The sequence below is a fragment of the Talpa europaea genome (genome assembly GCF_964194135.1).
Source record: "Talpa europaea genome assembly, chromosome: 1".
NCBI lineage: Eukaryota > Metazoa > Chordata > Mammalia > Eulipotyphla > Talpidae > Talpa > Talpa europaea.
The window spans coordinates 29,125,188-29,151,183 of record NC_140073.1 but is presented as its reverse complement, the minus strand read 5'-3'; the positions used below and the strand labels follow the sequence as shown (position 1 = coordinate 29,151,183).

General features: G+C 36.2%; 1 protein-coding gene across 2 annotated transcripts in view; it reads left to right on the top strand.

Annotated features, from left to right (window-relative positions):
- Positions 1-25,996, top strand: part of GAS2 (growth arrest specific 2) — a gene marked incomplete at both ends in the record, with an annotated part of 114,337 nt that overhangs the window by 22,126 nt on the left and 66,215 nt on the right. For both annotated transcript variants that reach the window (XM_084255407.1, XM_084255406.1), the window contains one exon: positions 16,838-16,979. In XM_084255407.1, the coding sequence (XP_084111533.1) occupies positions 16,838-16,979 (142 nt within the window). The remainder of the gene's footprint in view (positions 1-16,837; positions 16,980-25,996) is intronic.

The window sequence follows — 25,996 nt, the reverse complement described above, 5'->3', positions numbered from 1 at the left end:
CTCTTTGAATATTTTCTCGGTTCCTACATCTCTCTCCTCTCCTTCTGGTATTCCTATAACTCTTATATTTCCTTTCCTCATGGAGTCAGATAGTTCCCGAAGTCTTTCTTCGTTCTTTTTCCTTCGTACTTCTCTTTCCTTTTCTGTTTTGGTTCTTTTTATTTCTGTGTCTTCAAGATTACTTATTCGTTCTTCCATTTCATCTATTCTGCTTTCATTGCTTTTCCCAGAATTCTTTAGTTCTTCCATTAATTCTTTGATCTCCTGCATTTCTTTTACTTCCCTCTTTAGGGACTCAATTTCTTTCTTCTGACCATTGTTTTCCCTCTCTAGGGACTCAATCGCATTCTTCTGATCGTTGATTATTTTTCCCTTATCATTGTTTTCCTTTATGACTTCTGTCAGTTTTTTAATCACGGCAATTTTAAATTCTCTTTCTGGAAGGCTCAGAAATTCTTCCAAGTTATTGTCGTTGCAATCTGGGGGCTGGCTTTCTTTTTGTGGTGTGCTTTTTCTCTGGAGAGTTGCTAGGTTGCGTGTGGTTCTTCTCCTCCCTACTGTCTGTTTTCTAATTTGCCGTATGCGTTGGGACACTGTGTTGTTGGGACTTGCCGGCATCTTGGGTGGGCTTCTCTGTTCCCCTCTGGTTCTTCCAGGAGTCATCTGTCAGTTTCAAGCAGCCTTTACTGGAGAAAGGTCCCTGTTCTAAAATGCCGATGTGGGGACACACTCCCCTGTGCGCCTGGTCTGCCCCGGCGGTGGGTTCCTGCTTCCCTCTGGGCTTGGACTGCAGGCCAGAGGCGGTCTGGCGTGGGCGAACTTCCCCCGCTCACCTCTGGCTCCTGAGGAAGCCTTCTGCAGGTAGTCTTTACTGAAGAAATGTCCCTGTTCTAAAATGGTGATGTGGGACACACTCCCTGCGCTTCTGGTCTCAGGCACACTCTTCTGCGCGCCTGGTCTGCCCCGGCTGTGGGTGCTCGCTCTCCCTGTGGGCTCAGACTACTTGTTCAGAAGGGGCCCGGTGTGGGCTAACTCCCCAGCTGGCCACTAGCTCCTTCAGTAGCCTGTGCTGGGGTCAAGTCGCTAGGTGGCACCAGAGATCTCTCCTAGAGCCCTTGGGGAGCTGATTTTCCACCCCGTGGGACAGGGAGCAGAGCGGGGATGGTAGGGTACACCTCAACGGCTTTGGGGTGCTGTGTCTGCCTTGTGCCCCACCGTCGTGGGGAACCCACGCCCCTAATTTCGTGCCCCGGGTCTCAGTTCCAAAGCCCTCAGTTCCAGGACGCGGGCTGTAGCCCAGATCAGTGGCGCGGGAATGGCGCCTTTTGAATCCCGCTCCCCTGCCTGGGTGCCTTGTTCCTGCTCACTCAGGGAGGGCCTCGCCCGGGTCTCAGTTCCAAAGCCCTCAGTTCCAGGACGGGGCTGTAGCCCAGATCAGTGGCGCGGGAATGGCGCCTTTTGAATCCCGCTCCCCTGCCTGGGCGCCTTGTTCCTGCTCACTCAGGGAGGGCCTCTGCCCGGGTCTCAGTTCCAAAGCCCTCAGTTCCAGGACGCGGGCTGTAGCCCAGATCAGTGGCGCGGGAATGGCGCCTTTTGAATCCCGCTCCCCTGCCTGGGCGCCTTGTTCCTGCTCACTCAGGGAGGGCCTCGCCCGGGTCTCAGTTCCAAAGCCCTCAGTTCCAGGACGCGGGCTGTAGCCCAGATCAGTGGCGCGGGAATGGCGCCTTTTGAATCCCGCTCCCCTGCCTGGGCGCCTTGTTCCTGCTCACTCAGGGAGGGCCTCGCCCGGGTCTCAGTTCCAAAGCCCTCAGTTCCAGGACGCGGGCTGTAGCCCAGATCAGTGGCGCGGGAATGGCGCCTTTTGAATCCTGCTCCCCTGCCTGGGCGCCTTGTTCCTGCTCACTCAGGGAGGGCCTCGCCCGGGTCTCAGTTCCAAAGCCCTCAGTTCCAGGACGCGGGCTGTAGCCCAGATCAGTGGCGCGGGAATGGCGCCTTTTGAATCCCGCTCCCCTGCCTGGGCGCCTTGTTCCTGCTCACTCAGGGAGGGCCTCGCCCGGGTCTCAGTTCCAAAGCCCTCAGTTCCAGGACGCGGGCTGTAGCCCAGATCAGTGGCGCGGGAATGGCGCCTTTTGAATCCTGCTCCCCTGCCTGGGCGCCTTGTTCCTGCTCACTCAGGGAGGGCCTCGCCCGGGTCTCAGTTCCAAAGCCCTCAGTTCCAGGACGTGGGCTGTAGCCCAGATCAGTGGCGCGGGAATGGCGCCTTTTGAATCCTGCTCCCCTGCCTGGGCACCTTGTTCCTGCTCACTCAGGGAGGGCCCCCGCCGTCTCCCCGCAAGCCTAGGTCGCAGGCGCAGGGGCCTGGGCAGCTGCAATCCGAGCGCCGCTTTCGCGCAAGCTTACCGGGCGGCCGGGGCTGTGTGCTGGTGCTGGTCTCCTCCTGGGGGGGCGGGGCTCTCTTTTTAATGGCGCGTGGAGCTCACCTCCGCGGCGGATCCTGCAGGGTTCGCCTCAGCTCCCGTTCACGGGGTGTGGTGGCTGAAATAGTTCCTTTCCACTCACAGTCCCGCTTGCTGCATCCGTTTTTCTTGTTGGGCGTTTTGGTTTGTTGTTTCCCTGGTCTCTGCCGGTCGGAGAGTGCCGCCTCTGTGGGCGGGGGAGGGGAGCAGGGTTCTGCGCTTCCCTCCCTTCTCGTCCTCTTTTATGGCAACTTTCTTCTTCGGGCAGTTTGCTGGAGTCGTCCGTTTATCTTCCGTGTCCCAGTTCTCACTGGGACCTGCCGCTTTTCCTCCCTATTAACTTTTTTTAATGGGAGATCTTACTCGCAGCGTCTCCTCGCCGCCATGTTGCTCCGCCCCTTCAGAATTGCCACTTTTGAATGACAGAGAAAGGCTGTTTCTAAGGAGGACTGAGGTTCTTTAGGAAAAATTTAAAAATATTATACATCTTGTTGAATTATCTGTGGATGAAAGTAGAAGTTAAGCAAAACCATAATGTAGTTTTGCCAAATATAATTATTTGGCCAAGTGTATAGGTCCCAGATAAATTGAAACTAATCACATGCAAAGCATGAAGTTAACCTTTGTGACAAACACTCATGTTTGAGATGGCTTTCTTTTTTGTGCAGAAAGAACCAAATGACAAGTCAAAACAATTTCAGAATTCAAATTACAAAAGTAAAATATAATCTATTCTTACGTTTGGCTCCTTTCTTACTTGTCGACCATAACTAATGTTCTCTTCATATTAGAGTTTCTGGTAAGTTCTTTGAGCTAAGAGAAGTGAGAGAAGGCATTTCTAGCCTTATTCTGTTTTCTTCTAAAACCTTTCATTCCAGAGAAGAGGGAAAGAGAAGGAGAAAGACTAGGTAACAGCATTGAACCTAGAAAGGTTTCAGGTTTCAGGGGCTGCAAATTTACATGAATATGCTATAAAGCTCCCTTCTTCAGCACTGTTCATAAGTTCTTTCCTTCCAAAAGCTCAAACTGTAAGCTATTGTTTGGTAGTCTAAATAATGGTTACATTCAAGTCATATGAAGCATAAGACTAAAAATAAATCATACTGAATTGCAATTCCAGAAAAGCATGAAAACAATTAAAACAACTTCTGGATTAGAACTAGGAGATTCACACACGCACACACACACACATGCTTTTCATCTATATAATTTCACAGCACCAGCAGATCATTGCCCCCTGAGCATAAAAGTAAACCTAATCGAATGTTTCCACAATGACATCATCTCTTCTCCTTACACGCTCACATCCTGCATTTAACCACAGGCAGGCACACATCAAGATTGTAAAAGAAGTGTAACTGGGGAAGTGTTCTCATGATATTTGATAGCACTAATTGTGGTCACTGCTGTTTCAAAGTACTGTGGATACAGACTGCTATGTCAAGAAAAGTCATTCTCCCCATATGGAAAATAGAAAATTAATTATTTAAAAATGAACTGTTACTAAATGCTTTGGAGAAATTCAGGTCATTTAAACAGTATTGAATATGCATGCCATTTCTTGAAGGAGAACATTCACAGATTTTATAAATAAGAGCCTTTTTTAAGGGAGTGAAAATCAGGGGAAAGAGTTGCTGTTTCGTTTAAGAATGTCTGAAGGTTTCTTAGTGATTTAAAATATAAGTACTTACTATATTTATGTGTGTGGTCCAAGGTATGTGGTAGTGGTACATTACAGAGTAATGGCATAATGTTTTTTAGATGAGGTAATTGCGTTTAGAGTATATAGAACTCTTCAACTGTATCTTATGCTTTTAGGAGCCAGCTACATGAATACCTTCAATTGTTTAACTTAGCAGTTTGAAAATGCATCACACCTCACGCATGAAGCTCTCTACTGTGTACATATGTTTATATTCCTTGGCTAGTCATGTCTAATTTCACACCGGCTTAGGTGACTTGTCTAATGCATGCCTTGCTAGCGTCAGTGGTTCATATGAGAAATAAATAATGTAGCAACTTCATCCTGAAGCCCAAAGAAAAATAACAAAAACAAAAACCTTGCTCAATCCACAATTGTTAAGAATTAAACCTTCAATGTGAAAAGGAAGAACAAAATCTTATAATGGGAGTAAAAAAACTAAGTTCTGGATAACTTCAGGAAATCTCTTGCGAGTCTATTTTTACTAGATATTACGAATGGCATTAAGCCAATTAAGCCATAGAATTTTCCTTGTAGATCAAAAATACTATGCCCCCTTTCACAACTGGGTGGAACTTGTGGCCCATTTCTTATAATGATGATTTATAAAACCTTAAACAATGCAACATTACCAACATAAAATAAACAGAATCAATTATACTAAAATACAGTTATCACATTATTAGAAATAAGTATTTAAAAATTAAAATTAAACAATATACTTGCTTATTTTTTATTAATCTAGCATTGGTTCTAATAAATATTGTAATTTTAAAATAGAGGAGAAAGGAACCCAAATATTCCCAGATAGCTCACCCATTTGTAATGTCTATGATTTCTGTTCATGAGAAAGCTATTATAGTTTTGAATGCATTCATAATAACAAGAAGAGTAGCATGCAATTAGAGAAGAATGAAAGAAATATTTTTGGTCATTTCAAGTTCATGTTTCTCCCAGACCAAGAACTCTTGTTCTAGGTGATCACAACCTAGGAATATTGTTATAAATATATAAATCTCAGAACTAAAATATTTAAAACAAAGTGTATTGGGATAACTACTGCAGGAAAGAGTAATCTTTATATTTCTACCTATGTAATAAATGTATATGCAAATATACAAGTATACAAGTAGACATATATTATAAGCTGTAAATGAAGAACCAAACTATATTTTATTCCATGTTACCATATTTGCTATATTTAAACATTGCTTAAAGATTGAAAGTAAAAGAAAAGTAAATATCTGAACTTTTTTTCAGAATTGTGACAGGGCACTAAAGTAAACATTTACTAAGTACTTATGCTTTGCCAGTCAGGGTAAGCTTTTTACATGGATTAAATCACCAAATAATTTAAAACTTAAATCAGATTGTAACATTTTCTAGTTTAAAATTTTCCAAAGTCAGCTTCACTTGGAATAAAAGCCAAAATCTTTACAACAACCCACAAGTTGCTATATACTCTGCTCTGACCTCATTTCTCCTGACTTTTCCCTCACTCCACTTTGCTGCCTCTAAATAACTTCCTGTTTATTCATTGGAACTCAACAAGCAGGTCCCACCTACCACAGGGCCTTTGCCTTTACTTTTCTCCCTTATTCTTTCCTCAGGTATGTATCTAATTTATTCCTCACTCCCTTCAGGCCTCTGTTTAATGTGGTATTTTCACTGAGGACTTCCCTGACCACCTGTATAAAGTATCTTTCAAGGAAGATCTCCTAGGTTCACTGAAGCCACAGGCTGAATTTCTTTTATCATTTTTTAAGATTTCCCTTCATTTCCATTTTCTAACCAATGCATATTTAAATATTACGTTGTGCTAGACATTATTTCAGGAACTTCCCATGTAAAGTCATCCCTCACAGCAACCATATGATACAGACACTAGTATTATACCATCCCACAACTGATGTTGAGTTACTTGCCTGAAGTCACACTATTAATAAGTGAAAATCCTGGATTCAAACCCAGGCAGACTCACTCCTGTGGGTCTGCTTGTAAATACTACGTTCTGCTACCTGCTTCCCTCTTCTCTACCCCAGTGGAGGTAATGTAGGCCTAATTTATTTATTTGTATTTATTCGACAAATACCACATAAGTACTTTTTGATAGGTATTATAATAGGTGCTGGGTATAAATGGTGACCAAAATCACACACTCTTCCATCCCCCATGTAATTAAACTCTCTGGAGAGAGTGAGTTGCCATTCAATTCATAACGTGCAGGGATGCTGCAGCCAGAGTATTTGAACAATGTGGATTTTAACCATTTATAAGCAAGCATGTGTGTGGGGGGGGTATTTTGGGATAAGTGATTCTTCATCTGGGATTGGAAGTTAATCAGACAAATAGGTATGAGAGGGTAGAGAGAACAGTTGTGTGTGAGGGCTTTACACACAGCTGGGAGGGCTTTTGGGGACTATACAGCAGTGGGAGCAAAAGCTAATGTGGCTGTAGGAGAAAAGGGGAATCCAGTGCTCTGTCAGCAGATAGGAGACAAGCTGATCCAAACCAACGATGCCATGTATGAAGGAACTCTATCTTTGTCCTAAAAGCATTGGAAAATTAATTTGCCATTTGAAAAGTATACTCTGATTAGAGCGTGGAAAATGGGGGTGAATGTGTAATGTAATGAAAAATATTGAAGGATGGGGGAGAAACACATTGCAATGAAATCACCCTACAAATGTTTTAATTTTTCCCCTATATATGTGGACTAACTCCAGTAATTACAGATGTGATGATATAATTACTTTTCAGTTCTCACCATCAAAGTGTTTTCTATATATAGACCAGAAAGTAGACAGATTTGAAAAAAAAAATAGCATTAATTGGAGTTAAGCTATTGTCTAGGATTGATATTAGCCATTTTCTAAAACATTTAATCTTAAAATTTGTTACAAATAATAAACTGTAATTCCCAAAGTTTAAATACATTAGGTAACTATTCTTAGTCACTGTCTTAGTGCAGTGATTTGCAGGTTCAAGGTAGAAGCCTTTCCATTTGAATTACTAAATGTTTAACTCTCATGTTTTAGCCTTACTGAGAATTTAGGGAGATATCATCAGTCAATTGATGGGCATTTCCAGTGTGCCCCAAGTCTGAAGTTCAGGGAAGTTACTTAAAAAAAAGGTAAAAAAATAGTATTTGCTCAAAAAGTGTTTAGATATGTGTTAGCCACTAAAATAAATTCATTTTCCTGGAATTCACACACATAGAAAAAATTTTTAGACTTCTGAAGAAGCTTTCCTTTGTTGAATATTTACAGATGGGTACCCAAAAGTAGTTTTAATGAAATACATGAGATTTTTAACCATAACAGTTTTTAGTGGGTTGAACATGAGAGAACTTTCACCTCTAAATTTTTGGAATATTTTCTGCTAAGTGTGTATTAAGTGTATTAAGAGTAAAAGTTGTGATATTCAGGAAAAATTAAAAATAAAATATCAGAATCTAGTGACTCTGGGAGCTCAAAATTTGCTGCCAATACATGTAATTTACTGTACCTTAAAATGCAGAAAATATTTATTGAATATGAAAAATTCAAGACATGTTTTAATAGTTTTCTTGTCTATTTCCTTAGATAACTCTTTGTAGAAGGGACACAGACAACTGATAAACATTTTCTAAATGTCATCAATATTTGTGAGCTATAATTACTTTATAATTAGTATTAACTTTGTTGAGAACTGTTTTTTAAATATTTATTTATTTATGTTATACAAGAACTGGGGTACAGGCCAGAGGTGTGGGAGGGTGAAAGGATTCACGAGAGACAGAGCGAGGAACAGAATAGGCAGACTGACTGAAATACACTGCTGAGGGGAGCAGTGGGTGAGACAGGAGAGGTCTGCTGCACCATCTCACAGGCTGGCTGGGATCAAACAGGCTCTGCAGAGGCTGTGGACAGCTTCACAGCATGGTGCTCAACCACCTGCGCCACCAGGGGAGGCCCCAACTTTGTTGAGAATGTAAAAGATTATCACACTAAATGGCCAATACTCCTTTCTCTCTTTGAGAAATCTTTCATATTCACACACACACACACACACACACACACACACACACACACACAGGCACACACAGATTTCTTTTCATTCAATTCCAGCTTGCTACCACAACTGTGATCTAGGAATGTTTCAAGATGCAAATAGCAGAAGAAAAGGAAATCACTGTTTGTTTTCTTAAAATAACCTAATTTTTCTCTTTATTCCCTCAATCCATCCTTGACAACAATTGTCACATTTTTCCAGAGTATATGTACTTAGGTTACTTCTTATTTTAAAATACTAGGTTTTTTTTTATTACTCCCCATTCTCAACTGTGAGATTAAAACTGAAACCAGCTGCATTTGCCTATAGATCTCATTGCTCAAAATCAAGGGATTTTCACATTAAAATATCCAGATTTTAAAACTTTTTGAAATCTGGAAAACATTAGGACTGAATTTTGGTAATAATGAATTAGAACCAAATAGATATGATGACTACCTCTTCTGGTCATAGCATGAGCTCTAAGTTTTTCACAACCCCCGCTACTCTTTATAGTCTCCCAGAGACAGATACTTTATTCTTTTACTTAAGAGGTATGATCACCTCTGTGCATCTGAGCTTATAACCTCTGGTTGAGATTACAGTATTAGCTGTTCTTGTTAGCCTTGGAAGACCCTGTCAGAGTCTACATTTCTGGACTCCTTTCTCTTCCACATGCACCCTCTGCTCAACTGTAAAATCCATGCTTGTTTAAATCTCTATCAGATGTTCCACTCAGTGGGATATACTACCCTTCAGTTTGTCCTGGTTAGCACTTGAATGCTTTTCATTCTGTAAATGTCTGCTCCTCTGTAAGGCTTCCCAATATGATGCCCATTCAGTCCCTCCCCAGTTAAATGAACATCCTTAAATTTCCCAAAGAACTAATTTAAATTATTTAAATATTTAAACTTATCATTACCATATTATAATTTTAAGTCTATTTTCAGAGACTCTCAGAAGTCTCCAGAATGGAACTTCTCAGCTTTTTTGTCTTTTAGTCCACACTTGCCATGTTACAACTGGTATAGACTTGTGATTTAATAAAGATTGTTTGAATTGAACCAAATTAAATTTCTATTTAACATTTTAAGATCGTTTCCTCAATTAACTGAGTTTCAAAATGTAGGAGTAGACTTTGGGAATATTTTGAAGCCAATAGCTGCCTACTGATACGTAAACGATTAGCTGAAAGAACAGAAGCTTTTTATAGTAGCATAGCATTTAGATAATGATTCCCATATGGATGCATAATTAGACCCAATAGATATAAAAAATGGAAAGAATGCACTTGTTTTTTAACTTCCTGTATTTTCCTCCTTTATGAAACTTTTGGGATTCTTAAAGAATTATAAATCATTTACTTTTTCATAGACTTCAATTTTTAGATCAGTTTCAGTTTCATTTGAGTAGAAAGTACAAGAGAGTGGGACACTTGTTATAGTCAACAAACCTACATTGACACATCATTAGCACCCAAAGTCCATAGGTACATTAAGAGTCACTCTTGGTGTCATACATTCCATGGGTTTGGACAAAAGTATAATGACATATATTCACCATTACTGTATTATATGGAATATTCCTGCTGCCCCAAATCCTGTGTGGTGAATTCTCTGATGATTATCTATGCATCCCTCCCACTCCAGTAGCCCCTAATCATTTTAATGTCTCTATAGTTTTACCTTTTCCAGAATGTCGTTTACTTGGAATCATGCAATATGTAGTCTTTATAGATAGACCTGTTTCACTTAGTAATATGCATTTAAGATTCCACCTTTTTTCCCTTATAGTTTGATAGCTCATTTCTGCTTTTTAGTGCTGGATAATTTTTCATTGTCTGGATGTCCCACAGCTAATCCATTGACCTGCTGAAGGATATCTAGCTGCTTCCAAGTTTTAGGGCATGTATGAATAAAACTGTTAGAAATATTTCACTGCATATTTCCAACTTATTTATATCATAACTTTTTATTGTCTATCTCATCTTTTAAGCCTGAAATTCAAGCACTAGACTTAATCTTGACCATAATAATTTCATTATGACAGAGATCATTTGAAATATTTCTAAATACTTAACACATTTCTTGTGTTTATTATTTGAATGATTTCCACATGATTTTATAGGGAGAAGGGCATACATAATGTCCCCATGAGAAACCTATTTTTTTTTCATTTCTTCTTTATTTATGGCATTATACCACAAAGTTTACCCTAAATGTAGAATACAATATATCTTGAGAGGGAAGGTCCATTTTGAATTCTATCACAGTGAGTTCACTTGCTACTGTACTCAATAATAGCTCATTCCCTCTGAGGCATGAATTTCTATTGCAAAATCCTCAGGAAAGGTTGATGGTACAGAATTTTTCCTTATTTTTAACTTTAATACTTTTGATCTTGGGGAATATATTTTCATCCTTTCTAAAGTCACATTATAGCTATATTTAGTTATGTGATACTGTGAAAGTTCAATGGAATAATTTTATTGAGAGAATTTTTTTCCAGAAAAATATATAGCAAAACTAAACGTAACAAAGTGATACAAGTGGAATGGAAACATTAATTCCATCATGGAAAGAGTGACTATATTGCCTGAATATTTGAACACTGCATTCTATATACCCACTGGAAAAGGAATGATATTAGCTTTTGGCAATTTCAGCATCTTTTATATATCTCTTCTGTTTTATATCTAAAATCTCAACTTTATGTATTCAAAAGGGAGTGGTTTGCCTCAAACTTTTGTGAAGAATGAATGAAATATTTAAACTATTAGTATTAAATTTTCAGTTCACTACATGTTGAAAACTAAAGATGCCAGTCTCTCAATTTTTTTCAACTTTGAACAGGCGAGAAATAATATATAATTCTTCATTTTAGTGTTATATGGCCAAAAAAAAGGGGAAATAAATCAAGTGTTGAAATATATTAAATTCTAGGTACCCATGTCATGAAGAGAAATAGATGAATATAAGAGGCTGAATGATTTGATGTGAACTGTCTATAAGCTGTTTTTTTTTAATCATGGAAAATGAAAATACTGTTACCTACCTAGTTCATGGTATTTTTTTTTTTGAGAATTAAACATAAATAATCTGTATGAAAGTAAGCACTGTGTGTGCCAAGCACGCTGGCTCTCACAATGTTAATTCCCTCCTTCCCCACCCACCATATAATTCAGAAAATAGTAAGTTATTTCTACTTGTGGAAAGCACCATATTTGGCACTGTGTATTCAAAAGGTATAATTAATGCTAAATAAGATCCTGGTTCTATAGGTATAGATTATGGTAAGTGATAGAAATAGACACCCTGACCTTTTGAAGATGTACAAGATGTACTTACTCATAACACCATACCTGGGCCATACCCCTGTGGAACTCAGCAGCTTTTAAGGAAACTGTAAATGACCAACACAGTTGTTGTCTCAGTAACTAGATCCAGGGAAACTACTATATATAAAGGGAGTTGAAAGGTATGGGATGTTATTAGTTAAAGGAAAACTAATGGTCAAATATTGGATTCTACAAAATCACATACAATGGTTTTACTTTTCTATTATGAATAGACTGTTATATGGTAGCCACAGCCATATATGTCTATATAAATTTAAATTAATTAAAATGAAATTGAATCTAAAAATTAGTTCACCAGTCACATTCATCACAGTTCAAGTGCTCAATATCCAAGTGTTACTAGTAGTTACTATAATGGGTAGCACAAATATAAATCATTTCCATCATTGTAGAACATTCTGTAAGAAAACTATTCTAAAAATGAAGTTTAATTTTAGGGTGAAGATAGAAGTAGATTGTTTGCCAATTTTTTTCTTGTGTTCTTATAGCCATAGTAGAAAAAAATGAAATGTATGCAATAAATTAGAACAGGGATTCAGTATTCTGTTTAAGATGGTGAGTATGTTAGTAAATAACCTTCATTGAGCACTTACCTCTATACTCAAATTACATTATTCTATTAGTCCTCACATATGCATAGTCAATGAAACCATTGTTTTTGCTGTGCACTGAAAGAAGACAGAGGCAAAAAAACATTAAGTAATTTGCCCAAAGTATCATAGCAAGAAGGTGATGTAACTGAATTTGAACTCAGATAACTGGAATCCAAAACCCTAGCAGGTGATTATCCTAAGACACATGGATTGAATTAAAAGCCTTTAGAATTAAATTTAAATTATTTCTTTTTATTGCAAACTAATTTGGTTGTTGCCTAAAGGAAGTGTGTGTGTGGTGTGTGTGTGGGGGGGTTGGTATTCTTAGAATCCATATTCTGTTGTATGTATGTTAATCACTTGTAAGTTAATTGTCCAATCTATAACTCTCCTAGGGGCCACAAATACACATGTGTAGTTAATCCTGCTGAGTCATAAAAGATAATCATTAGACTTGCTATTAGAAAAGTTCATTTACACCCCATTCACTACTTTCACATGATCCCAGTGACTTATTAGTAGTAATTTCTCATTTTACTAACACAAAATATTGAATCCCACACCATGGAATCTGTAGTACAGTAGCATGTCTCTTGTTAGTAAGTGAGTGAACTGAAATTTCTACCCAAACTCAGATCGGCTTGGTGATTATTCTCTGCTCATTATTCCATATTCATTAACTTTCAAAAAACAGTTTTCAGGTGTGACTTAAAACTTTTATTTATGCTTTTCCTAATAATGGGAAATATTTTATGTATTGTTAGGCTAAGAATTTAGTGGATTTTAAGGACCTTTGATATGTATTACTTTGGGAACTGAGGACTCAAATACAAAGTCTGTTAATTGTATATGACACAGCAACTATAGGAAGAACCTTCACACTTTGACTTTCTGTTGATGCACAACAAGATGTATATTAAGCCTTACAAACTATTGCTCTTAATCAATGAGCAGAGAGCCTTTCTCCTGATTATAGGTGACAGACTTTATAGGTACTTTGTGTGAAGATGCACTGATCATTTGAACTAAAGATGACTTTTTAAAATTTTTACCAAGTAAAATATTTCATCTGGATGACAATAGAAAATTTTCATTCACAGTTTATAGTTTTCTTGACTTAAACAGACATGGAAGTACTGAATCTAACAGCTCCAGAACAGAAACAAATATCCCCAAATAATGTAGTTACTAAGTTGTTAGATCAGTGTTAAGGCTAAATTACTCTGCATTGAGAAATCCCAAGGTTATTTTTTTTAATTTTATATATATTTTTTATTAATTTTCATTTTTGCACAATGTATGCACTTTCATCATGGTTCTAGTCCCCATACAATTCCCACCTGCCTTGTTTTCATCCTACTCCCTTCTCACTCCCACCCCCGTATTGTGTCTCTGGTTTACAGTTGCTTGTTGATTTTGATTTTTACTTTATTATAATTAGTCTTTTTCCTAGACCATCCGATATTTTTCTTTTTCGTTCTGGCTTATTTCAGTAAGCATAATCCCGTCCAGTTCCATCCATGTTGCTGCAAACTATTTACATTAGTTAAGCTATGGAAACAACCCAAATGCCCAAAAATAGATGACTGGATCAAGAAGATGTGGTACATATACACAATGGAATATTGCTCAGCAATCAAAAAAGAGAAATCCCAAGTTTTGAAGTATCAATAGCCAGCTTTCATTTTACTTGTCCTAAAATAACTTTCATATCTTTTAATATGAATAAATTAAAAATATCTGTACACTGGAATGTGATGTGTAGGACTGCATGTTTATATGGGAAAAATGCAATTTTCATTGATAAGCTCAGTCATTTTCCTTATAAGTCTTATAGTAGGATGAATAATTTTTGAGGGCATATTGCTTGTGGGTATGATCTCAAAATGTGTCCCTTGGTGAATTAAGTGTCACGTCAATCTCAAGTTTCTCTCAGGCAATATGGATATTGTAAAATATTGTGTCATAAAAACCATGCACCTATGTCCTTTAGCATCCTTAGCCCTGTCAAATATTTTATAGTTCTTTGGGTATAATTCCTGTATGGAATATCATTCTTTGGATGATTTGCAAGGGTTTTTTTTTTTCCCACCCAGGAGTGTTTGATTCTATTTATGTGCTTTTCTTAAAGCCTTATTGACATTATAAAAGAGCTTTGTAGTTATTTCTTGGAGTTTTTTCCAGCAAATCTTCTTTTTTAAAGTTCTGGTTAACATAATTTACCTGTTTTGGTTTTTAATCTTGAAAATATTGATAAAATATAAGTCATTCAAAATCCTACTGCTCCTTTTGAAAGAATGTTAAAAAAAATTTTAAATGATACTGCATGCGTTCATCGTTTTCCTCAAAGGTAATTATTATCAATTTGATTCATATCCTTCTTAAGTTTGTCATACAGTGACATTAACAATACAGAATATTTGTATGCACTTGAGTCTATCATGACCATCTATATTATGTGTGTTTATATACATGTATTTTAAAATGGAATTGTGCTATATATGTTAGCAAATTATTTGTTTCTATATGAATATGTAATGAACACCTTTATGATTTAATACATGTACATTTATTTTATTCTTTTAAAATAATTGCCTAGAATTCTATTGTATTTATATACCACATATTAATCCACCAACCCTCTTAACAGATTTTTATTTTTTTCAGTTAGTGCTGCAACATATCTACTTGTAGATATATTTTTAAGCACTAATGCTATTATATTTATTGTATATATTTTTGAAGTGAATGTATAAATATTTTGAAGTCTTTGAATGTTTCATAAAGGATATGCTATACTATCAAATGTTATTTGATTATTTTGTAATTGATATAAGAAAGCAGTTATGCATATAGATAATTCCATATAGCATTTGTATCTCTATACTGCCTGAAGTATTTATCTATGACAATATTTATGTATCACAAGAATATTTTATTATATCTACCCTAAACCAAATTCAATCAGTGATGAAGTACTCATCATTGGGATAAGACAGACACAGCCTATGTGATATAGTGACAAAGTGATGTAGTTGTATCCCTGGACATGAAGAACTCCAGTAATAAATGTCAGCAGGACTTAACCAACGCACTGTAACACTATTTCCTATTTTTATATAACTATCCTTGTAAATGAGTTCAATAATCAATAACATTTGATTATTCTTGCTGGTGTGACGCCAAAGGAGATTTCCTGGCTAAAATTTTATGAGAGACCGTTAATAGAAAAGTCTGTCCAAGTTCAAACCTTCCTAGTTCCTTTTCTTATCTATTTTCTTATCTCAGAAGAGCAAGGATGCAGGCTATAAAAACTATGTGTCAAGGTCAGATAGCAGAATTTCAACCAGAATTATTTTTATATTATATGATATAGCAGTACACTGTGGTTGTTTATTTATTTATATTTTTCTAATTAAAATTTTTTGAGATTACATTGGTTTACAACACTGTATATGATTTAGAGGTATAAGTTAAAAGGAAATAGTTTGGAAGAAAATAGAATAATATTGTTAAAAGAGTTTTAATTTCCTTTTCTTGATATTGTGATGGAGGCTGTGATGTCAGACAATTCTGTTTCTCTCAGTGTTTTATTGTTTAATTTTCATGGAGTATGTATGTGTATAAACATAAAAATGCAGGTACATGTTTTATATATACACATACATAAGCACCTACATATATAACATATATATATTCATATACTGTAGTAGTACTTCTCTCATTCCTCTTTCACAAGTGAGAAATACATGTATAAATACTTTGTGAGAAATATTGATAGCATACTGTTTGGAGGAGAAATTTTCCTGTGCCCTTTTAGGTTCTTTCAGCTTGAAATTATTAAACTGACATGAATCAGATTAACAGGAGAAAAAACAGATTAATTATTTATATATGACATGTGATACCTGAAGACATTAAGGTAAAATGAGTATACATGCCATTGTGAACTGAAAAGAAGCATAGGGGTCTGTGCCTTCAAAGAAAAGGAAAACAGTTCACAGGAAGAGATGAGTGAATGTTTGGTAAATAATTGTTACTGGACCTTGCAGAAACAATGGGCGACAGAGACAACTTTGAATTCTGGTCTTACTAAATTTTCCCTAGTATATCACGTTTTAGCTCATATTAATTGAAATTATGAGAGAGGTTGTGGAAAGGGCTTTCTAGCTAAATTCCTTTAAGGTGGTTAGGAAGGGGTGGTGTGAAAGGTTCTTCTGAATCTTAGGCTGCCAATTGCCTTTACACATGCCTAAGTAGCATAGTTTGGGTCATGTATTCTGTTCCCCGTGAATACCTAAATGAAATAGAAGAAAAATAATATTAATAATAATAATAGGAAAAAAAGAGGCAATCTGAACCAGGGAAGGGACATATATTTACTACTTAATATATTTATTACTTAAATTATTTAATATGTTTACTACTTAACTATGTGTACGTATATTTACTACTTAATACAAAAAGACAAGGGTATATATTTTTATAGGCAGAGATTTTCATCATCTTTTAATACCAAGTAAGTTTCACTTGCATTTTACTTCCTTTCCTTTGTTCTTCACAAAATTGTTTATTGATGTGGGGTCATTCCAAAACATTTATTGCATAATAAATATTTAATTGTGTCACTGTGATGACTTTGCAGATATTCCACTGGAGTGAGATTTCTTTGTTTTTTGATTTTTTTTTTTTCCAGAATCTGCCCTTGAAGAAGATTCCTTGCAAAGCCAGTGCACCCTCAGGCTCCTTTTTTGCCAGAGACAATACAGCAAATTTCCTATCCTGGTGCCGAGATTTAGGGGTAGATGAAACGTGTCTATTTGAATCGGAAGGTTTGGGTATGTATTTCCTTCATAATTCTAGCTGATAATATATTAAAATGATTATTTTTCTTGGTCAGTATAACTATCAAAACTAACTTTTTGTGTGATGTTATTTCACAGATTACCTTTAAAAAATTCAGTTTATGTAAACTTGCAGGTTCATTGTAAATTTGAGTCTTTGAAGGTAGAAAAATGCATGATGTCTTTATTGTCCATTACCTTGTATGTAAAATAATAGGAACATACATAGCACAATCCCATCCAAGCTAAAAACAAGGATATGTACAATACACAACTGGGGATACTGGGAAAATACAGGGTTAATGTTACCAGCATGCTCAGCCTGGCTGAGGAGCAGCTCTCCTTTAACCAACCATCCACAGCACTGTTGCCTTTTCACCTTTACAAACACGTGGAGACACCATCTCCCATAGGTGCTGAATTTCAGTTAAATTTCAGTTAAAACTGAAATTCATTCATTTTTCTTTTTCTTTTTCTTTTTAAGATTTATTTATTTATGTATACAAGAGCTGGGGTACAGGCCAGAGATGCAGTGGGTGAGAGAATTCACCAGAGACAGAGCAGGGAACAAAACAGGCAGACTGACCGAAACACACTGCTGAGGGGAGCAGCGGGCAAGACAGGAGAGGTCTGCCTTGCCATGTGGATTGCTCCCTGGCTGGCTGGGAATCGAACTCGTGCTGCATAGACTGCAGATTGCCTCACAGTATGGTGCTTAACCCCTTGCACCACCAGGGAGGCCCCCATTTTTCTGTCTACTTCTTAGTGAGTTAAAAATCAGGCAAGCAAGAGATTGAGACAACGAAGATGACGAAATGCAAGCCAGATAATTATGTTGTTTTTTTTATCACTGAATATTGGCAAATCTGCTTTTAGACCATAGTGTGAGCTTCTGTATTTCCTTGGGAAGAAGTGTCTTTTGTCCCTAATAGTGTTGAACACACCTTGACATGCTACCATTTACTGTTCAGACCTCCTGTACAGACCTTGCCCCAGTGCAGTTTTTTTTTTTTTGCCTTTTTTTTTAATATATATATATTTTTTAAGATCCATTTATTTATTTATTCTACAAGCACTGGGTACAGTCAGAAGCACGGGAGGGTGAGAGAATTCATCAGAGCCAGAGTGGGGAGCAGAGCAGGCAGAAGGACCGAAGTACACTGCTGAGGGGAGCAGCGGGTGTGGCAGGAGAGGTCTGCGCGCCATGTGGGACCCTCCTCCATTGGCCGGGGAGCAGCCGGGGATCGAACCGGCGCTGCAGAGGCTGTGGGCAGCTTCTCAACCCAGCGCTCAATTGCTGTGCCACAGGGGAGGCCCATCCCAGTGCAGTTCTAATATGGAGATTGGAATTAAAGTCCCATTCTCATGAAGTGGAACTGACTAAAGAAAGGAAATATCTAGGAGGGAAAAAATATTTAATACTAAAAATACAAGGTTCTTTTGCTTGAGGCTTTAAAAAAATCAATTTACAAAATCATATAATACCAAATATTAGCATCAAAGCAAGCTAATCATCATTCAGAGAGAACAAGTATACCAATTACCTTCCTTCCAAACAGTCAGAGTATACTTTGCCCCTAAGACTCACAAAACATTCCCTGCTAAACCCAGGAAGTCGGTGGTAACAGCTAAAAAATCTTACTTGTTTTATATGCTTAAAGAAATTTGTATTTGTATCATTAGTTGACATGTTATGGGAAAGATTATCTTCAGATATCTGGGAATTACTTCAGCAAAGACTACATTGACATGAATTTAGACTAGGAAAATATTTTATACCTGAAAGAAAAAAAATGAACCAGAATAATTGCACTGTAGCATGCTTTATGTTATAGGTGCTGCTTGAATGCAAATGATATAATTGAGCTTTGAGTTTTCTTATCATCTCACATGAAAGTAAAACAAATTCAGTAGAAGATATATATGTGTGTCTTATCTTTATTTCAGTCCAGTGGTAACATTATAAATAGATTTTAACTTTCAGGCTTATAGGCAACTCTAAGTGGAGGGTTATACAAAGGGAGAATTGGAGGAATTATTTGTGGGAAAAAAAAATCCTTGAAAGATCTAGTGGCTATCCACTAATGTATATAGCTATATAATCAAACCTTAGTTACACAAAGTATGTTCTTTGTGTGTGAACAAATAAGATCATGTTTTAAAATTCTGCAGTGACTCTATATTGCCAAAGAGCTAACACATCTGGAAACTGCTTTATTGCTTAGGTTCTCACTAAATCTTTTTTTTTTTTTTTTTCAGTGACTAATACTGGTCTAATGGATTAGTTAGAACCTATGAGAACCAGTGATTTTGTCTCAATCTTATCAGTATCCATAAATGTTGTTACCTTAACTAATAAAACTTTCAGTTGGAATCCAGGAAGCACCAATTTAATACTAAATTTTCTCTGGAGTAAATATCACCATAGCTCAAGGTCTTTTGTGTATTGAATGCATATTACTTACATTGCATTTTTAAAACAATACTCACATGTTATCTTTAAACAATAAAGCCTAGAGCAACTTACATAATAATGATTCTGTATATAAATACTCTATAGTACATAAAATTGCATCAGAAGAATTTTTAGATGACCTAGTTTTTCACCTTGTTTAGAAAAAACCTGATTTTAAAATGCCCATGATAATCCATATGTAATAAATTAATCAGGTATTTTATTAAAAACTCTTTGATTTTGATTTCCTTCCCTAACACACACACACACACACATATGTTCAAAGGTCTTTGCCTGCATATATATTTATATCTATATAAAACTTAGGTTATAACTTGTAATTGAAACACATCTACATATTCAAAAAGTTCAATAAGACCAGGTTTATAAGGCTAGGAAAATGGAAAAATAACGTTTAATCCTCTCAGTGCCAAACTAAATCAAGTAGTTAAAAACTTTGTAGTTTGATGCTCCATGAAAAGATAAATCTGAAATTTCTCTTACTCAGAGTAGTGCATGAGGTGCTGTATAATAGGTCCCGTGGAGACGGAAGAGGGAAGCCAACATTACGGCATTGACTTTAGGATTATTCAGAGGAAGGAAACAGCTGTGTCCATAGATGTTAATGATAATCCAGATGAAGGACAATAAGAAATACCATTTCCCTCAGTGGAGCCCTTTCTCCTTGGATTTTTCTTATTATTCCCTGTGGGTGAGGAAGTGATGGAGCCACCGCTGATGGCCTTGGACTATGCACTTACAGAATTGACTTTCATACAACAATAACTCTGTGTCCTCCACTCGCTCTTTTCACACTTCTCTATTGAAAGGGAATTTAGGGCAAGGGTTTTTTTTCTGCTTTTCTACCTCAAGATTTCATTTCAGTAGCATACAAGATGAAGAGCATCCTTTGTGTCTTAGTGTTTTGAACAGCAAATAAAATGAAAAGATGCCCTGATGAAGGGGAAAAATCTGTTTGAATGAATGATAAAGTAGATCACTGTACTGAATGTGTATCAAGAGGTTTCTGTCTTTAGCTGTTCAAAGGTCTTTGCCTGCATAAAGCATTCTTATCTTTGTGGCAACTGATATGCTACCCTCTGCGGTAGGGCTTTTTTGTATAATTATTTGTGAGAGAATCTTGATTTACAACTCACTCAATCTGTTCCCTTTCCACAACAGCTAATGACAAGAAATCTCAGTGGGAGGGGAAGCTATGCCAGGGATGGACTCTGAAGTATGAACCATTGCTTATTCCTATGCTTCTTTGTCTTTTTGGTTCTCAGAAGATAACATTCTGTGCCTTATGAGGCAATCACAGACATACTATGGCCTGCAGCTCATTTTCTGTGAGGTTCTAAAAAGATCATTTTTTCCTCTGTGAAATATCAGTTCTTAGGTCATAAGATCCCTAGTATCCAGAATAGTGTTTCACAAATGAGCAAATAGAATAACAAAGGTTATAAATAGCCTGTTCACAGAGTATTTATAAATATCCAGTGAAGATACAAAAATGTTGGACACCTAAGTGATAAGGTAACTGTAGATAAAACTGTGAATAACTAATAAGGATTAAGAAAATGTACATTTGTTGAGTATGTAGTAAGGAAACAGGATCTGCTATATCTTGCTAAAAAAGTTAGAAATTGTGTACCTTCTTTGGTGAGCAATTTGACATTATATATCAAAGACCACAAAAATTTTCATATACTTTTAGCAGTTGTTCTATATCTAAGTTAATTAGAAAAGGGAATAGAGGTAGATACTAAAATGTACACTGAAATGTTTTTTTACTATAGTAAGAGAATGTGGAAATGAACTGAATCTTTGATGTTTGAACACTTGAACATAGCTATAGTCATCCGTAGATAACAACCAAAAGCAATACTTACAGTATTCTTAAGATATTTAGGGATATGGAAAGATTAGGATATATTATGAACATGAAATCAAATAATATCTAGTAACTAGCAATAAAACAGTATATTTAGAATTTGAAAGAAAAACAGTAGTGGGTTATGTGATATCATTTTATTCTTTAATTATTAACAAATTTTAGACAATAAACAGGTATGTCATGAACAATTAATTTTATTTATATTAAGATACATTGGAAGCAAGTTGCATAGAGAATTATTTATTGATGCAAAATTTTATACCTCTGTGTATGAAAAGACTTTTTGACATCACTGAGGTTAAACTGACATTTCAAATGATGATAACATTTTTTACTACTTGGAACAGATGACATAGATTTTTGTGTGCTCTGTAGAGCATATTTTAACATTAAGAATCTGCATATAGTGTTTACCCACAACACCCACTGTTCAAATCATGCTGACATAGAAGTCAGTAACCAAAGGAGAATTTCTTTCCCATGTCTTTATTTTTTTCCCCATGTCTTTAATTAATTAATTATTTTTTTAAGATTTATTTATTCATGGATACAAGAACCGGGGTACAGGCTAGATGTATGGGAGAGTGAGAGGAATCACCAGAGACAGAGTAGGGAACAGAACAGGTAGACTGACTGAAATACACTGCTGAGGGGAGCAGCAGGCGAGACAGGAGAGGTCTGCTGTGCCATGTGGGTATCTCGCCGGCCGGGATTAAAACCCACACTGCAGAGGCTGCAGACAGCTTCACAGTGCTGTGCTCAATCGCCTGTGGCACCAGAGAGACCCCATGTCTTTAATTTATTAAGATTAATAGATGGTCTCACTCTTTAAAAAGATTTACAATTGGGTTTTAGTTTAAATGAATGAATGTGTTTTCTTAAGTTTAAAAGTACATAGCTTATCAATCTAAAAACAAAATATGCCTCAACAATTATTTTAAGAAAATAAGTTATTTTTAAGAAGCATGGAGAGTCCTCAAAACACTAAAAATGGATTTACCATATGACCCAGCAATCCCATTCCTTGATATTTAGCCAAAGAACACAAAACACTATTTCAAAAGGAACCCTGCACTCCTGTGTTTACAGCAGCGCTGTTTACAATAGTCAAGGTATGAAAAAAACAGCCAGAATAGATGAGTGGATCAAGAAAATGTGGCATATATACACAATGGAATACTACTTAGCAATCAAAAAGCATAAATTCATGCCATTTTGCAGCAACATGGATGGAACTGGAAGGGATTATTCTAAGCAAAGTGAGCCAGATAGAGAAAGATAAATACTGGATAAGCTCATGTATGTGTGGAATCTAGAAAAACCAAACAAAGGATCAAACAAAGACAAATTGAGACTGATCCTTGAAAGCAGATGGGAGATCTGAGACACTCAGGAGGGAGATGGGGAGAATAGAGAACTGGGAAGGAGAGCATGGTGGAGTGTGGTGCAGGACTGTGGACACTTTGGTGGTGGGAAAACTATGGTGACCTCACCTGAGGAGAGAAATCCTATATTATGAAAAATAAGCAAGGATGTTAAAAATAAATAAATAAATAAATAAGTTATTTTTAATTATACAGTAAATATAAAACATGTTTAGATGGCTTTGGTGAGAGAGCATTTCTAAAATATACAAGTTATTAAATTTATAATCAATATTCTTCCTAATAGGAAATGTAATATTTTTCAGAGATTAAACTCCTTAACCACCTTTTCTAAAATAATGTTGAATATTTGGATATGTTTCATTTTTGTCAGTTATATGAAGACCAGAATTCTATACGATATTACCAATTTTAATAAGCAAGTTACAAGTCCTAAAATTGATGTTCTTGTCTGAATTTGTTCTAAGGTATTTTAAATAAAAATTAATTTAGTAAATTATATTCTTGTGTGGGGGATTTGTTACTTGTAATATACTATAGTACAGTGAATTTAGAAATTGTCATGTTTGTTTAATTTTTTTTCTCCAAGCCTTGTTTATTATTACATTATTTGTATACTTTCTGGTGAGCTGGGAAGAAAAAAAGGTTGGGGTATACTTATAAAATGCACAGTTTTTTGCTTGCTTTACCTGTGTCAATATCATTATGTTATTGGATGATTATAGGATTTGGAAGCCAGTGACTATTCTTCATCTATTTCTCTGAGAAAGAATCTACTCAGCAACGAAAGGGTTTGCTCTCTGCTGTGCTCGCATGCAAATGTGTGTGGTTCTTTTTTTTTTTAATTTTTATTTTCTGTGTTTGTGCTTGCTATGTGGCATTGTGTTCTTTTGATGCATGGCTCTGATGAGCATTTTTAAATTATATTCTTGATGTAAAGTTGGTTTACAGCATTGCATCTTTGGGAGTTTTAGGTTCAAACCTCCACAAATGCATATCTTCAAAATCCTTTGTTTTATTGAACATTAGCTAAAGCACCAATCCACCTATAATATCGGTTTGATACTGCCACACAAAGTTAATAAGGACTGTGTGTGGAATTTTAAACAGGTTTCCATTTTATAACTTAAAGTCACCTAATGCATCAGAAAAAGAATCTATCTCTGCCTTTCAGTATTTTATGTCACTTCTTCTTCTTGTCTATATTGAGGACTATAATAGTATTTCTGTGGAAAAAGAGCTGTATTACCTTTATTAGTATTTATGTAAGATAATAATTTCAAGATGCCCATCTACCTCTGTTTTTTTATATTCACTTTCTTTCTCAGGAACAGTTTATTTTTGACATTTTTTTTAACACCTGATCTTATACTCATTTTGTTGAGTGTCTCATTTCATTTTTTATTTTTCTTAGCTCAGTAATTCTCTCCAAATTTAGCCACTCTCCCTATGCAGAGAAAATGTCAAGAGAGAACAGTATGGAATCTGATTGAGAGAACTAAATGTCACTCTAGAATGATGGCTCTATCAAGGGCTTGACGGAGTCAGGGTTGTATTAGGAAAGCGAACAGCTTCTTAGCCTTCCTGGGGCCAGTTTTTTACTGCACAATATTCAGTAGTAATAGCTGTAGCCTCAAAAATGACAGCCAAACACATCTACTCTCCTAACAACCATCATCTTATAAATAAGAATTCTGAAGCCTAGAAAATTAAATAAGTTTCCCAATGTTACACAACTTCTCAGTGACCCAACTAGGATTTGAACTCATTATCATTTAACTCCAAAAATCATGTCTTTGTCCTTTAAAAAGTTATGCTTTCTTTGAGTTAATTTTAGAAGTTCATATGATTATTTCAAGTAAAGGGGAAATATACAAACCAAATTAGAAAAGACTCTTTCTGTTTACTGCTATTCTAAGTGGCAATGATATAATTCATTAGTTTCTCATAAGGTCTGGGTGCTGGAAGAAGAAGGTTACTGTTTGCTCCAGGCCATTTCTTGACCTAGTGGCAAAGGCAGTTAATTATATTTTATTCTCTACATCTTCCACCACTGATGCGTTTATGAATAAACTCTTCTTGGTCACGAAATCTACAGGAATGCCATATCCTGTTTTATTAATATGAATAGTGATTCTGAACATTTGTATACAGACCCTGTTAGCATTAATGAACTTGCAAGATTCTTTTTTGTTTGCCATTTCTTTTCTTGAGCTCCCTCAGATCAGATCAGTTTTAAGGCATCTAAATTGCTGTTATGCCTAATTGCCTTTAAACTCAAAGATTACTGCGTATGTCTTTCTGGGGGTAACAGAATATGAGAGAAATTGGTGATTATCTCTTCACTTTATTGGGAGGCATATTTTGTAACTTACAGATCCTGTTAGGAGAGAAATACCCAGAATACCCTGAAGGGTTAATCTAATAGACAAAGTATTTCTCCCTTCATTCATCACCATCATCACATCATGTCATCTCATCTTCACATCATCATCACATCATCATCACCACATCACATCATCATCACATCACATCATCACCAGTGTTAATCCTAAACATTAATCAAGGGAGTTTCCAGTATCAAAACATGTTTGGATATTTTTAGTGAAATATGGGGATCATAACTGACATTTATTATAAAATCATAGGGTTGTTTAATATAGTGCTTCTCAAATTTTAATGCCCATGCTCATCACCTGGATTGCTTATGTAAATGTAGATTTTGATCACTATATCTAGGATAAGACCCAATAATCTACATTTCAGTCAAGTGTTCAGCAGATGTGAATGCTGTTATGTAGACCATAATTACATAACAAGGGAGTAACATACATTGGGTGCTAGCACATACCAAGTGCCCTTAACTGTACAATTATCTCATAATAAAAAGCAGGTAGAAGTTAAGATACTTATTTGAGATATTAAAAAAATTATAAAGCTTATATTAGAACCCAATTCTGATTTCTAGTGTACTGGATCCATTCTTTCTGAGTATTAGAACCTGTCCTCTACTCTGGGATGATAGTGAGTCATTAATTTGTGATATTTCCACAAAACAATATTCAGTCAAAAAAATCTTTGCACATTTTCTTCCTAAATGTAAATCTATAATCTAATTTTCTTGAAAATTAACATGAATATAGTAATATCTAATGCAGAGAAATGAAATGGACAATACAAATTTGCAAGCTTTTTATTTCTTTGCTCAGCTCTTAAAACTTAATATATGCAGCTAAACTATACATTTATGGTCTACTTCATTTTATCCTTACAG